The 15210-nt window shown below is 44.7% G+C and overlaps 1 protein-coding gene across 3 annotated transcripts in view; it reads right to left on the bottom strand.

Annotated features, from left to right (window-relative positions):
- ABHD2 (abhydrolase domain containing 2, acylglycerol lipase) overlaps positions 1-15210 on the bottom strand; it is an 88971-nt gene that overhangs the window by 39346 nt on the left and 34415 nt on the right. For all 3 annotated transcript variants that reach the window (XM_068120054.2, XM_068120055.2, XM_078779859.1), the window contains exon 5: positions 12284-12467. In XM_068120054.2, coding sequence (XP_067976155.2) covers positions 12284-12467 — 184 coding nt within the window. The remainder of the gene's footprint in view (positions 1-12283; positions 12468-15210) is intronic.

Here is a 15210-nt window from a genome sequence, read left to right as displayed (position 1 = left end):
AGGAAGGCCGGAGAGGAGTCGGTAGAAGACAGAAAGACCATCTACCTGTCTGCGGTGAGTGAGTGAAAGGCCCTCGGAGATAGCTTCATCACGGGAGATTCCAATGATTCTGAAAGCTTTGGTTTCAACAGCGTGAAGCCGAGCTAGGTGTGAGGCAGGAGCACCGGCCCATCGGGGAGAACAGTATTCCATTGAGCTGCGGATGAAAGCCTTGTATGTGGTGAGGAGCTCAGGTGTGCCTAGGAAGGACTTCGCACGACGGAGGATGCCCAGTCGGCAACTGGCTTTGGAGGCCAGCTTGGAAATGTGGTTTTCCCAAGAAATATCATGGCAGATAGTGAGACCCAAAAGCTTGAGCGACAGAACTTCTTGGAGAGGATTGTTGAGAAAGTAGATGGAAGGGTTGTCCAGTCGATCTTTTCGGAGAGACATAGTAAGAGTGTGAGTTTTGTCAGGATTGAAAGACATGTTAAACTTTAAACTATGTTGTCACATGCACAGTGACCAGTCTTTGCCATAGAGGCCTGTAGCTCTTTCAAAGTAGTCATTGGCCTCTTGGTGACCTCTCTGATCAGTCTCCTCCTTGCTTGATCATCCAGTAGCGAGGGATGGCCTGATCTAGTCAGCGTCTTGGTGTTACAACACGCCTTCCACTTCTTAATGATTATAGTCAGCGTCTTGGTGGTACAACACACCTTCCACTTCTTAATGATTATCTTGACTGTGCTCCAAGGGATAGTCAAGGCCTTTTAAATATTTTTATATCCATCCTGTGGTCTGTGCCTTTCCACAACTTTATCCCGGAGGTCTTTTGAAAGCTCCTTGGTGCTCATGGTTGAGTCTTCACTGTGAAATGCACTATCCAGCAGAGGAAACCTACAGGAACAGCTGATTTCATGCTGAAATAATCAGAATGACTACAATTTAACACAGTTGGAGGCCAAATAACTTGGTGTGTGATATTGAAGGTGATTGGTTACACCTGAGTGAATTTACAATTCCCAATATAAGGGGGATGGACACTTATCCAACCAAGATAGTTCTAGTTTTTAATTATTTATTAATTTTCTTAAATTTGTAGAATTTGATTTTCACTTGGAAGTTGTGGGTTACGATGTGTAATTAAAGGTGGAAAAAGTCTGATTTAATGCAATTTAATTCCAGGCTATCAGGCAACAAAAGGTGAAAAATTTGAAAGGGGGTGTAGACTTTCTATAGGGTATGTATGTATGTATGTATGTATGTATGTATGTATGTATGTATGTATGTAAAACTATATACAATATTCTATCAATCATTTTCAACCAACACTATCCTTCTTAAAGACTAGTTTTCCATTATACCGATACTAATCCTTTGCTACAGTGTCCTGTCAGAATAAAATGAACACTCTGATTGTAAACAAACTTAATTTTAACAATCTGTGATACAAACACAATCAAATGGATTACATATTCTGATTTGAGGATAAAGTGCAACAAAATATACCCCACATTTGGCAAAATTTGGATCAAGTTGTCATACTCTATAATGATTAAGTTGATGCCTTTACAGGTTCAGGAATATGATGCCAAATGACAAACTATATATAGATACTAATATAGTAAATTGTTACGGTCGCCTTCAATGATCATCACAAGGCCTGGCAAGTATTAAATGGAAAAATGTCCAAGTCTGCCAGGTTAATTTGGCGTGAATTGGAAAACGAAAATATCTCAGAAAACACGACCCTGGTGAGTCTTCTGAGAGGAAGAGCAGAGTGAAGCTTTGTCAGCGATCCACGTTTATTGCACGAACTTAATCTGCCTATGAAACAGGTTAATAACCCAATTGCGCTTTGCAGCGCTATAGAGCACGCTACCGATGACCACACAAGGTTTCATCAAAATGGGAATTTATTATGGGGAGAAAAGGGGAGGAAGAACAACATGGCCATGCAGAGGTGATCACAGACAGTAACCATTGAATAAATTAACCCTACGTGCCTCCCCAATAAATTAGCCCCACAAATAACCATTAACCCCACGTGTCAGCTGTAAAAGTGAAGTAAAAAAGTCTAAAAGTGAATAAAGCACTGAAAGTGAAGTTAATCTGAATATACATTTTAATGCTTCAAAAATACAAACACCCCCCTAATTGATTTGATGTTTTCAACTGTCGTGTTCAAAGTCATTCCATGATTGTCAAGTGAGTCACAAACTAATAAAAATATATTGTCACGTGATTCTGCAATTTGTGTATCATGTGATGCATACTCTCCAAAACGTCAAGAATATAAACATTTGATATACATGGAGGCATGGTCACACCTTTAATGCACATTCTTAAATGATGACACACCTATGTGCAGGTGCAGTAAATACTTTTGCGGTTTTAGAACCCACACTTGTTGTAAATAAATAACTCTTGTAAATATGACATTAAAGGTTAAAGGTTGCACCCCTAGTTAGTCCACAAGCAACACGTAGGCCACCATAGGAACTCAGTTATTTCATTATTATGTGTTTTAGATAAGGCCGTGTTTCCAATAGTTGAATCTGCGTTGCATCAATCAAATAAGGAGTAGGCCCTTTTGTCCATTTTGCCAACCTCTCTCTCTCGCAATTCTGTTACGCGCCTTGGTTAGCGTTCGCTCAGGCGCCGCCATTGACCATGCGGTCGGCTCGAGGAAGAAGGGGGCGGGACGCCAAGAACAAGGTGTGGCCCGTCAACTAGCCGTCAAAGGCGTCACCGGTAAGCCCCCACCAGCCAACCAGGGCTGATGTAAGATCACCGACGGGTGTGGCCTTTGTGGAGCGCGGAGTGATCTTGGCGTGTGGTATAAAAGCACGAGCGCAAAGCCCTTTCACAGGACTGCGCGGAGACGTCTGATCGTAAAGGACTCATTCAGCGGTGCTCATGAAAAGGGACTATTGGGAAAGGCGCTTTATTGAAGGACTCGCGTGCACACGGCAGTGGCGAAAGGACTTCTTACAGGGGACTCGTGCGAAAAGGATTGGTGAAAGGACTTGCTGGGAAACGCACACTACAAACGAACTGTGCACAGGGACTTCTTCTTTTTCACGGACTTGTTGGAGGCGCACGCATTGAAAGGACTTGGAGAGGGTGCGTTTAGCATGACCATCCATTTGTTACGCACACTGAAGGACACGAGCCTTCCCCCCCCCCCCCCATGTAAGGTCCGGTCGCGTTCCAACTACACGCGGAGCTGCCTGCCGGGTTTCGCCCGTGGGACCGGAGCCTGGACCCCATCGCCTGGACCATCCACCTGGACCTTCCACCCTACCAGCTACAATCCCCGTGTGAGTGCGTATGTTTGTCTGGGATCGTAGGTTAAGACTGTAGTTAAGCCTGCCCTGTGTCCTGCTTCTTCTTCTTCTTCCTGTACATTCTTTCCTTTCCTCTTCTTTTTGGTTTGTAAATAAATTACCTTGTTCTTTCTTGGTTTTCCCTAATCCGATCGCATCCGTCCTTTCTTTCATTGGGTAAACGTGGCACGATTCGGAACCGCTCAGAATCGGGTTCGTCATTGTTAACGGCTCGCTTCGCTCGGCGTGTCCACTAACGCCGCGGCTCGGGCGGGGCTCATTTCCTCGCTTCCCGGAAGGCGCTGGTAATTAGGTAATAGGAACAATTCGGCCTACCACCCTATTCAGCGCTGACCGGAAGTGACATCATAGCTCCAGGACTCGGGACGGCCAGCTTAAAGGACAAGGGGATTAATCCCCCCTTGATAAGGGGAGCGCCGACCCCCGAGATCCGTAACAATACAATGGGCATAGTGTGAAAAGCAAAAGTTGCAAAATGTGGACCAAGATATCTTTCAGTAAGAACGTTATTTCCTGAATGTCGAGATGTGAAGCTTCGTTTATTTGTCCCTCGTTACTCTACTGGAGGGCTGAGAGCAGGATGGCCGAAACCTAGAGGTATGCACCTCCAAGCTGTCAAGCCTGGGTTTGATCAAGACCCAGCTATAAACAGGCATCCTGGTGTTTCATAGGCAGGGTGATTCGTCAATGTGTGTCATCCCTCGGACGGACGTCAAACAGGTATCCCTTCTGCTGGCATTCATTGGTGGACGTTAAAGATCCTTAGTAAAAAGTAGGAGAGCTATCGCCAGCACCATGGCCAAATTCAAAATTCCTGCCCTAACCAGCAGTAGGGTATTGCAGCAGTAGGGTATTGCATCAGTAGTGCAGCCGTGCCCTCAGTCAAAAATGCTACCCCGCAGCTTTGTGCTGCATACAAACAAACTCTACTGGAACCTCGTTGGTAAGGCCCTTGTTTCTCCAGTGCAGACTTGAACTGGTTTATAGTAGGCACATTGTCAACATATCCTGGTAATGCATTGCATTTGTTGATGCTTCCGACAGAGTTTTGTCTTGGTTGGGACAAACTGCAGTGGTGTTTCCTCATCGTCATGCCATTCTCTCGTTCTCAAACCCTCATCCATCCCAAATAATTTATAGATATCAATTTTCTTTCCTTTTTAGCATGCTTGAAGGCTCGTGGAAGAGCGGTGACACACAAATATATTGGGGGAAGAGCACTCGGTACCAGCGATGCCATTTTTACGACAATGCTTTTCTTTCACGCAATGGGGCAATAAAGGAGGAATTTCCTCTCCTCAATGGATGTCAACCTGTGGTTGTTTGTCCATGCTCTATCCTTTTTGAATGCTAAACGCCAAGCAAAGGAAGCAGCGCATGCCATATCTAAAGTTATTGGTACGACTTGGCAGAGGTTCAAATTACTGACCTCCCAGACTTGGAGCGGATGCTCTGACCATTATGCCACAAAGTCTGGTCTTCCCTTAACAATTTTGAAGATCTGGATGAGTTCAGCCCATTGTCTCCTGTAGACTAGTGAAGGCTCCGTCAATGCTCTCATTCTGTCTGAATATTTTAAGTGTTGAAGGTTAGGGTACAGTCTGGTTGCCCTCTGTTCCTTCTTACACATGAGGCACCATACCGAGTGGCAGTATTCAATGTTTGTCGTAATATGTTTTTGTAAAAGTCAGAGTAGGCCTTTCCTTCCCAGTGCTGAGAATGACCACCTGATTGCAAGTTTGGCATTTGCTCTCATGAATATGTCTGCAATATGGCAGCTGAAAGATAACCTTGTGCATCAAACAGCACACAAATCTTCCTTTGCTCACAGTTTTAACTTCATTTGGGGCAGTGTCCTTCCAAAATGTAAGCACATTTACTTAATCTGCTACCTTAAGAAAGATACAGAAAAAAGGAAAACATTTTTAAACTTGAAGTTTATAAAAAAGTTGCTTAATTAGTTTTTATGCCTCCATTAACGAAGTCGCCAGAGGCATTATGTTTTCAGGTTGTCCGTCCGGCTGTCCGTCCATCTGTGCATGATAGGTTTTCATTAACGCGATAACTTGAGAACGGCTGAAGGGATCTTAGTCAAACTTGGCACAGGTATGTATAATGAGGAAAGATGAACTGATTAGATTTTGGGGTCATGAAGTCAAAGGCCAAAGGCCATGTTAGGTAAAAATCCTGTTACTGCAATAACTTGTGAACCAGTGATGGGATTCTGACCAAATTTGGTACAATTATGTAGAATGATGTAAAGATGAACTGATGCGATTTTGGGGTCAAGAGGTCAAAGGGTGTCATAGGTCTATAACTTGTGAACAGCTGAAGGGATTTAAATTAAAACTTGGTGCAGGTATGTATAATAGCTGGGCGGCTTAGCTAAAAAATTCGGATCGATTGTGCCTTTTCCCTTAAAAGCATGAAACTTGGCACATGGCTAGAATACCCAAAAAGAAAGATTTTTAGTCCAGGGGGCATCCCAAATTTCACCCCATATGGCGGCCATCTTGAAATCCAAGATGGCCGTCATACAAGACCTATTTTGATGAATATCTCCATAATTAGAACAGATATCAAAATGGTTGAAGTGCCTATACCTACATTTTTAGGGTCTAGGAATCCAATGGCAACATAAAATATTCAATAGTATATGGCAGCCATCTTGAAATCCAAGATGGCCGCCATAACAGACCTGTTTTGATGAATATCTCCATAATTAGAACAGCTATCTAAATGGTTGCAGTGCCTACACCTACATTTTTAGGGTCTAGGAATCCAATGGTAACATAAAATATTAAGCAGTATGTGGCGGCCATATGAAAATATTAATTTTGCATAGTATCATGCAAACTGGGAAAGCACATAAATACTCTTACCAGGTTGGCATTCTTCTGTGATTTAAAGCGTCTATGAAAGTAATTATTTTTTTAACGCTGATGCCAATTTTCTGGGTCAATGATCAAATGAAAACGTAGAATATTGGTTAATGTGTGGCATCACAAGATGGCCACCATCTAGGGACCATTTTTATTCACGTCGTATTATGTAATGCATCAGAGTATTGTAAGATATTCAGGCCTAGGTTTTGGTTCAGTGGTCAAGAAATCTCTGAAGCTGCACTTTCGTGACCAAATGCAATTTGTATTTATATTGTTAAGCTCATTTCAGATGCCCTTTGATGAACCTATTTTTGTTTTCTTTTTCTCTCATTTCAGGACAATCATCTGCTTCTGAGGTAACCGTTAGAAGTCATCACCGTGTCCGCTGTTGAGGATGTCAAAGCGGATGAAACTCGTAGACCCTTCACAGCCGCTTGCTGAACGGCATCGGGAGATTCAATGGGAACTGTGCATTTTGTGCCAGGAGTCAACAGCTGAGGATGTTCAGCATCCAAAAAAACGAAAAGGGGAAAAGGGTGAAACAGTGCTTGCTGGTTACAAAACAATGACTGCAAACCTCCGTGAGTTTAATAAAATCGGTCTACTACCAAGGACAATAAACATTGATGCGTTAGATGAAGGTGACGGTATTGAGGCAGCCCTTATTGCACATAATGGCTGTTGGCATAGGTCCTGCAGACTGAAGTATAACAATACGGAACTGGAACGTGCAAGGAAACGTTCTAAAGATAGACCTGCATTGGCTGATGATGCAGGCGAGAGTCCATCTGGTGTTTCTAAGCGCACTCGTCAGTCGACTTCTGCATTGTCAATTTGTGAAGACCTCTGCTTTTTCTGCCAGAAGTCATCTGGAAAAGACCAGCTTCATGATGTTTCCACATTCAAGACTGACAGACGTGTTCGGGAGTGTGCTGCACTTGTAGAAGACGATGACTTGCTAAGACGTCTCAGCGGTGGAGATATGATTGCACTGGAATCAAAATACCATGCGAAGTGCCTAGCATCTCTATATTATCGTGCATCCACCATTCAAACAGAGCAAGCACCAGCAGACTATCGCGATAACATGCGCCACAGCACTGCATTTGCAGAACTTGTGACATTCATTGAAGAGAGCCGCTTTGAGGACCCCGCCACTGCTCCAGTATTTAAGCTAGCTGACCTTTCAAATCTGTATTCTTCACGGCTGGAACAACTGGGTATCAAGCATGAAAGCCGCATACATTCTACAAAGCTCAAGCAGCGAATTCTTTCCCGTTTTCCTGATATGAGAGCGACTAAAAAGGGCAGAGATGTTTTGTTAGTCTTTGATGAGGACATCGGGCATGCCTTAGCGAAGGTGTGTAAACAGGACAGCGATAGTGATGCAATCCACCTTGCTCGGGCAGCTGAAATCGTCCGCCGACAGTTGTTTGATAAGTGTAAGCCATTTGATGGTTCATTTAGTGAAACATGTCAGGAGGAATTGGTGCCTGATTTGCTGGTATCGCTAGTCAACATGATTCTAGAGGGTCCAAGTATTAAGGACCAGGCATTCCAACCTTCCAGTCCAGCTGCACTAAGCTTAGCACAGCTTCTTAAGTTCAATGCTGTAAAGCATGTCCGCAAGCAAAAGGATAAATCCACCTATGTAAGACACAGTCAGGAACGGGAAACCCCAGTGCCAATTTATGTTGGGTTGAGGTTGCATGCAGAAACTAGGAAAAGAGAGTTGGTCGAAAAGCTATCCCAACTTGGTGTCAGCATTTCGTATGATAGGGTTCTTCAGATATCTACCGAAATGGGGAATAGTGTTTGCCGGCTATACAGATTGGAACAGGTCGTGTGTCCACCTAAACTTAAGGGGAACCTGTTCACTACATCTGCCGTTGACAACATAGATGTCAATAAGAGCTCGACAACAGCAAAAGACCATTTCCATGGAACTGGCATCTCATTATTCCAGCATCCAAAGGAACATGATGAGGGTACTGATCGTGGAAGAGCCATACTTGGTGGTGCTGTCGGCATGAAGAAACTTGAACCTTTGCCAAATTACTACACGAACGTACCACCTATTCAGACGAGTGTAAAAGGATCTGTAGTTCCAGACATAGGTCTGAAGACCCTTGCACGGGAGAAACCGGATGAGAATGAGGACAAATGGCTCCAGAACGTAAGAGAACACATTGAAAACGACACTTCAACCTCCCGTGCAGAGAACATTTCCTGGGCTGCATACCATGCTCACAACCTGTCTCAGTCAACTCGACCAACATCTGTAACGGCTCTAATGCCGCTGTTTCATGAAAGTGCACACACTGTGGCCATGATAAAACACTCCATGGATGTCATTGGGAGTGCCGTGCAACATCTAAATCCAGGACAGACTCCTGTCATTGCCCTTGATCAACCATTATTTGCAATTGCAAAACAGATTCAATGGAAATGGCATGAGCAATATGGAGAGGACAGATTTGTTCTGCTATTCGGAGGATTGCACTTTGAAATGACTGCACTGAAGACCTCGGGTGACTGGTTATCTGGAAACGGCTGGGTAGAAGCATTGGTGCAAGCCAATATTGCCTCAGCGGGAAGTGCAGATTCTTTCCTGCGAGCTGCACATGTTTCACGCTCGCGCAATGCCCATCAGGTGACAGCTGCAGCCTTGCACATACTGCAGCATCGGGCATACAATGACTATGCAATAGAAGCTGAGACGAAACTTTCATTTACTGATTGGTGTGGCAAAATGACTAAGGAACACCCACAGTTCCAATACTGGAGTCTCACGATGGCATTGGAGAACAGCATCCTGACCTTTGTGCGCTCATTGAGGGAGGCTGACTTTGAAATGTACTTAGATGCTTTACGGGAACTTCTTCCGTGGTTCTTTGCTCTTGACCATACGCACTATGCAAGATGGGTCACAGTCCATTTGCGTGATATGATGGACTTGCACAAGACACACCCTAAAGTTCTGGATAATTTCCGAGCTGGCATGTTCACGGTACAAAAGACCCAATGCAAATTTTCTTCAATTGCTACAGATCATGCACATGAACAGAACAATGCACGTATCAAGGGAGATGGAGGAGCTGTGGGTCTGCTGGACAATGCCCATGCTCTGCAAAGATGGATGGTTGCAGGTCCAGAGGTCTCAAGGGTGATTGATGAGTTTGAGACTGCACAGGAGCAACATGAAAGCAAAGCGCCATCACTGCATCATGATCAGAATAAAAGCACCCAGATGACCTTTGACAAACATGTCAGATCACTTGTATCAGTTATCGAGGAGCTAGGTAATCCATTTCTTGAAGAAACCGCTGACCTTTTGGTCCTTGACACAAAGGATATAGCAAGTGCATCAGTCGTACAAAGTGTGAAAGACGTGCAGAAAGTGGGAAAGGAGGCTCTGGAGTCATTTGTGCAAGAGAGGCTGATTGAACGCTCAAAGCCTTTGAATGATGTCATCCCGCGCAAAAAGTTACCTCTGTTTGGCAGCTCATCAGTAACAGACCAGCTGACAGATAAACACAAGGTAGCCTCATTGAAGAGTGATGTTCAACTGTTTTCTCGCCTCTATATTGCCTGTCAAACCCACGAGGGAAACCTGGATGAATTTTTCCGTCATGAAAATCAATCTTTCCCTCCATCTCTGTCCAAGGATGGGAAGCTTCGACCTGATACAAAGAGCGACCTTTTGGACTGCTTAGAGGAACTTTCACCATCAAGCACACAGATGCCAGAGGTGACGTGTCATACTTGACGGGGCAGTAATTGTTCAAAAGCTAAAGCCCGATGTTGGCACAGTCAAAACATTTGGCGAATATGCCAAAAAGGTCTTCATCCCATTTGTTTTCTCACAGTACAAATCTGCAACCCGACTTGATCTGGTGTGGGACCGTTACCTACCCGACAGCCTTAAGAGCATGACCCATGAAAAGCGTGGCAAGGGGGTTCGCCGACGAGTAGATACCTCAGTTGCAATTCCTGGACAGTGGCAGAACTTTCTTCGAGTTGATGAAAACAAGCGTGAACTCTTCAGCTTCCTTTCCAATGAAACAATTAAATCATTTGAAGACCAGCGCAAGGAGCTAGTTGTCACACTTGATAGAGGTTCTTACTGCTCCACCACGCATTGATCTAGAATCACTCTCCCCGTGCACTCAGGAAGAGGCAGATGGTCGGATGTTCCTACATGCTGCTGATGCAACACAGAGAGGGCATAGTAAGGTCCTCATACAAACTGTGGACACAGATGTTGTCGTGCTTGCAGTTACAGCATCCCAGAAGCTTTCAGTGATGATATGGTTACAATTTGGGACAGGCAAGAACATGCGATTTATCTCTGCACATGATATAGCCACAGCTCTTGGCCCTGAGAAATCTAAAGCCCTCCCCATGTTTCATGCACTAACAGGGTGTGACACTTCTTCAGCGTTTAATGGGCGTGGAAAGGTAACTGCATGGAATGTGTGGGAATCATTCCCTGAGCTCACAGAGGTACTAGCAGAAATTTGCCACCAGAGCACAGAGATAACTGAAACCTGCATGAACGTCATTGAGAGATTTGTTATTCTGTTGTATGATCGCACAAGTACTGCTACTGACATTAACATTGTACGAAAGAAACTGTTTGCAAAGAAGGGCAGACCTGTGGAATCAATTCCACCAACACATGATGCCCTTGTGCAGCACGTAAAGCGGGCAGTATACCAAGGCGCACTATGCTGGGGACAAGCATTGCATGCTAAGCCTGATCTACCAAGCCCCACTGAATGGGGTTGGCAAAAAACGTCTGCTGGCCAGTTCAAACCAATATGGACAACACTTCCAGAGGCTGCAAAGATCTGCAATGAACTTGTTAAGTGTGGGTGCAAAAAAGGATGTACTGGTCGTTGCCGGTGTAAGAAAGCTGCACTTCCCTGTACTTCTCTCTGCGCATGTGATGGAGAATGCAGCAAAGACTAGAAAACCACAAGATGGCACAGTTACAGTCTGCGATGTCATAGACACTTTTAATCACTGAAGAATGCCAACCTGTTAAGAGTATTTATATGCATTCCCAGTATGCATGATACTATACAAAATTAATATTTTCATATGACTGCTTAATATTTTATGTTACCATTGGATTCCTAGACCCTAAAAATGTAGGTGTAGGCACTTCAACCATTTTGATATCTGTTCTAATTATGGAGATATTCATCAAAACAGGTCTTGTATGACGGCCATCTTGAATTTCAAGATGGCCGCCATATGGGGTGAAATTGGAGATGCCCCCTGGACTAAAAATCTTTCTTTTGGGGTATTCTAGCCATGTGCCAAGTTTCATGCTTTTAAGGGAAAAGGCACAATTCATCAGTTAAGCAGCCCCACTATAATGTAATCATCAAATGATTCAATTTTGGGGTCAAGAGGTCAAAGGTCAGAGGCCATATCAGGTTTAAAAAAAAGTGATATCTTGAGAACAGCTGAAGTGACCTCATTCAAACTTGGTACAGATATGTATAATGATGTAAAGATTAACTTATTAGATTTTGGGGTCAAGAGGTCCAAGGGCAAAGGGCAAAGGCCAAAGTGTGTCATAGGTCTATAACTTGTGAACAGCTGAAGGGATTTAAATTAAAACTTGGCGCAGGTATGTATAATGTAATCATGAAATGATTCAATTTTGGGGTCAAGAGGTCAAAGGTCAGAGGCCATGTCAGGTAAAAAAAGTGATATCTTGAGAACAGCTGAATGGATTTAAATCAAACTTGGTACAAGTATTATAATGATGTAATAATGTGGGCGGAGGCATATCGGTCGACGTCGTGACGTCGAAGAGTGTTGTTCTAGTTTTACTTTGCAATGCTTGCTTGCTAGCTTGGTTTCTTATAAATATATCTAATTTTTCAGACACACTCAAAGTAACTTGTGAAATGGCATCAGACATCGAAATATACCACGTGAAACAATAAAACGATACAATGTATTTATAAGCTCCCTGCCCAGCCAGACAGCATCGGTACTACCCTCATATATATGTGATGTGCATGTGTCGATCCGCCATTTAACACTCACTTGAGTGCGTTGTAGCCCTGGCCCACGCTCACGGCACACAACACCCCATCCTGATTGGCATGGTCCTCTCCGAGGTACTTGCACACAATGTTGCCGCCCATGCTGAAACCAATGACCACGAGCTTCGTTTGGGGGTAGAGTCGCCGTACCTTCTGAACCATTGAGCCAAACTCCCACGTACAACCTGCAATACAAAACAAATGGTGACTGCTGGCAACAAGTAAACCGATTAAAATAATAAAACATTAGTTCAAACTTCAAAACAAACCAAATCATTGCCCCCACACATACACCTCGATCTACCTGCGTGTGGGTCACAGAAGACCATTTGATCCAAACAAATAAACCATCCTCTCGATAGGAAGTAGGTGCCACTAAATAAATCTTTACGGCAATAAATACACTTGTTCCCAGTAGCAATTTGGAATTTAGCTCGAGTACTTTCATATGATGGCCAATTCATTTGAAAGGCAATGAGAAAGCAAGACAACCATGGCACACATGTACTGTATGTATGAATTTCAATGTAAAGGATGGATGGGAAGTACTAGGAAATGTATACTCTTACTGTATTACACAAGATCATTACTATCTGTTCATGTCAAAACTTGCAATCCTTCCAAGTATGCCAAATAAAATTGAGAAACAACACTAATGACATGCAGCACAACAACAAAAAACATTAGAAAGACGAGTCATATCAGTTCATTTCTCAGGTACAACAACAACACTACCACCTAGATAATTCATAGAACACCTTACCCCGCACAGTCTCGAGAAAAAAAGGACACGCGAGGGGACTACAAGCAGCAAATTTGATTGGTCAAGATGATGTAAAAATGCCACATTTTGTCCAAGTACTGCTGAACGAACGATTTTTGAAAGTGCCAAAAAGGTGATTTATTCTGGTGTTTTTTTTTTGTATACACAGTCGAGGCTCATGGAAGAGATAGTACTAGTACACTGAACAGATCAGGACACAACAGGAGTAAAGGAACAACAGAGAGATTTAGGAAGTTTCACAGGAAGGGGGTTGATGGTGGACCATGTGAGCCTTGCAGAAACCTGAGGGTAGTGGTGGGAGCAGACAAAAAATGGAAAGAGCAGAGGTTGTAAGACGAGAAAGGAGGCGGAAGAAGACAAGAGAGACGACTGACCTGTCTGCGATGGCGAGGTGATAGACACAGCTTCAATGTGGGAGAAGCCAATAATCTTAAATCCTTGGTTTCCATGGGGTCAAGCTGAGCAAGATGTGAGGAAATGGAACAATCTGTGAGGAGAGAGCAGTACTCCATCAAGTAGCGGCAGATGAAGGCCTTGTAGGTGGATACGAGTTCAGGTGTGCCAAGGAAGGACTTTGTATGACGGAGGATGCCCAGTCGGCGGCTGCCTTTGGAAGCCAACCTTGGAATGTGATTGGCCCAAGAAAGATCATGACTAATAGTGAGACCCAGGAGTTTGAATGAATCGCAAGAGGATTGTTGTGAAAGTAGATATTTTTTGTATGCTAAGTCGAGGCTCCTATAAGAGCTAACACATAGACCATAAAATGAAGGGAGTGGGAGACAAGAGGGTGAGAGAGAGGGAAGCACAACAATAGGACAGAAAGGAGAAGGCTGGGGTGAGGTATATGGGATAAACAAGATGGACACTACAAGGACTTTCAGGAAATAAAACAGCAAATTTGAAGGAGGTGGGTTTGGGGTGTATTAACGGGGGTAGAAAAGATCAAGGTTTTGGATGGGGGGGAGGGGGGGAGGGGGGGGGGAGATAATAGATGGTGGTGAACAGTTGTTTTAAAGACCTGGAAGGAGGAGTGGGATTGAAGAGAGTGAGGGAGTTTGTTCCAGAGGTGGGAAAAAAAAGAGGAATGAAAGAGTGAAGGTGAGCAGAGAGTCTTGATTTTGGCATTTTCACCAGAAGAGGGTTGCTGACAGATCTTGTGCACCCTGCAGGAATATTTGGGGGACACAGCACAGACAGAGCATGGGGTGCAATGCCAGAGACGAGTCGGTAGTGGATAGAAAGACCGCAAACCTGCCCACAGTGAGATAGTGAAAGACCCTCAGACCACCAACCTTATAACTGAGATCTCTGATGTTTGAGGTCCACACAGTTAGAGATAGGGGGGCAGGCTTTGTGGGGGCGAGGTGAAGGGAGAGGTGTGAGTGTGTGTGATGCGGGGGAGGGTTTGAGTGTGTAGGGTGCGGGGGAAGATTTGCGTGTGTTGGGTGCTGGGGAAGGTTTGAGTGTATGGGTAGCGGGGGAGAGTTTGTGTGTGTGGGGTGCGGGGGGAGAGTTTGTGTGTGTGAGGTGCGGGGAGGGTTTGTGTGTGTGGAGTGCGGGGGAGGGTTTGCGTGCATGGTATGCAGGGAGGGTTCGTTTGTGGGGGAGGGTTTGTGTGTGTGGTGTGGGGGAGGGTTTGTGTGTGTGGCATGGGTGAGGGTTTGAGTATGTGGGGTGAGGGTTTGAGTGTGTGGGGTGCAGGTGAGGGTTTGATTGTGTGGGGCACGGGTGAGGATTCGAGTGTGTGGGGCGCGGGTGAGGATTCGAGTGTGTGGGGCACGGGTGAGGCTTCGAGTGTGTGGGGCGCGGGTGAGGATTCTAGTGTGTGGGGCGCGGGTGAGGATTCTAGTGTGTGGGATGCGGGTGAGGATTCGAGTGCATGTGGTGCGGGTGAGGATTCGAGTATGTGGGATGTGGGTTAGGGTTTGAATGAGTGAGGTGTGGGTTTGAGTGTGTGGGTGCGATGAAAGGAGTGTGTGTGTGTGTGTGTGTGTGTGTGTGTGTGTGTGTGTGTGTGTGTGTGTGTGTGTGTGTGTGTGTGTGTGTGTGTGTGGGGTTGTGGGGGAAGCATTAATAAGGTGGGGTGAGGAGGGATGCAGAAGGGTTAACCTGAAGCTTGGCGAGGGTGGGTTGGGGGTGGA

Source organism: Myxine glutinosa, chromosome 6, assembly GCF_964187855.1.
Source record: "Myxine glutinosa chromosome 6, kmMyxGlut1.1, whole genome shotgun sequence".
NCBI classification, from domain to species: Eukaryota; Metazoa; Chordata; class Myxini; order Myxiniformes; family Myxinidae; genus Myxine; species Myxine glutinosa.
The sequence above is the reverse complement of the archived record's forward strand: the minus strand, read 5'-3'. Positions and strand labels throughout refer to the sequence as shown.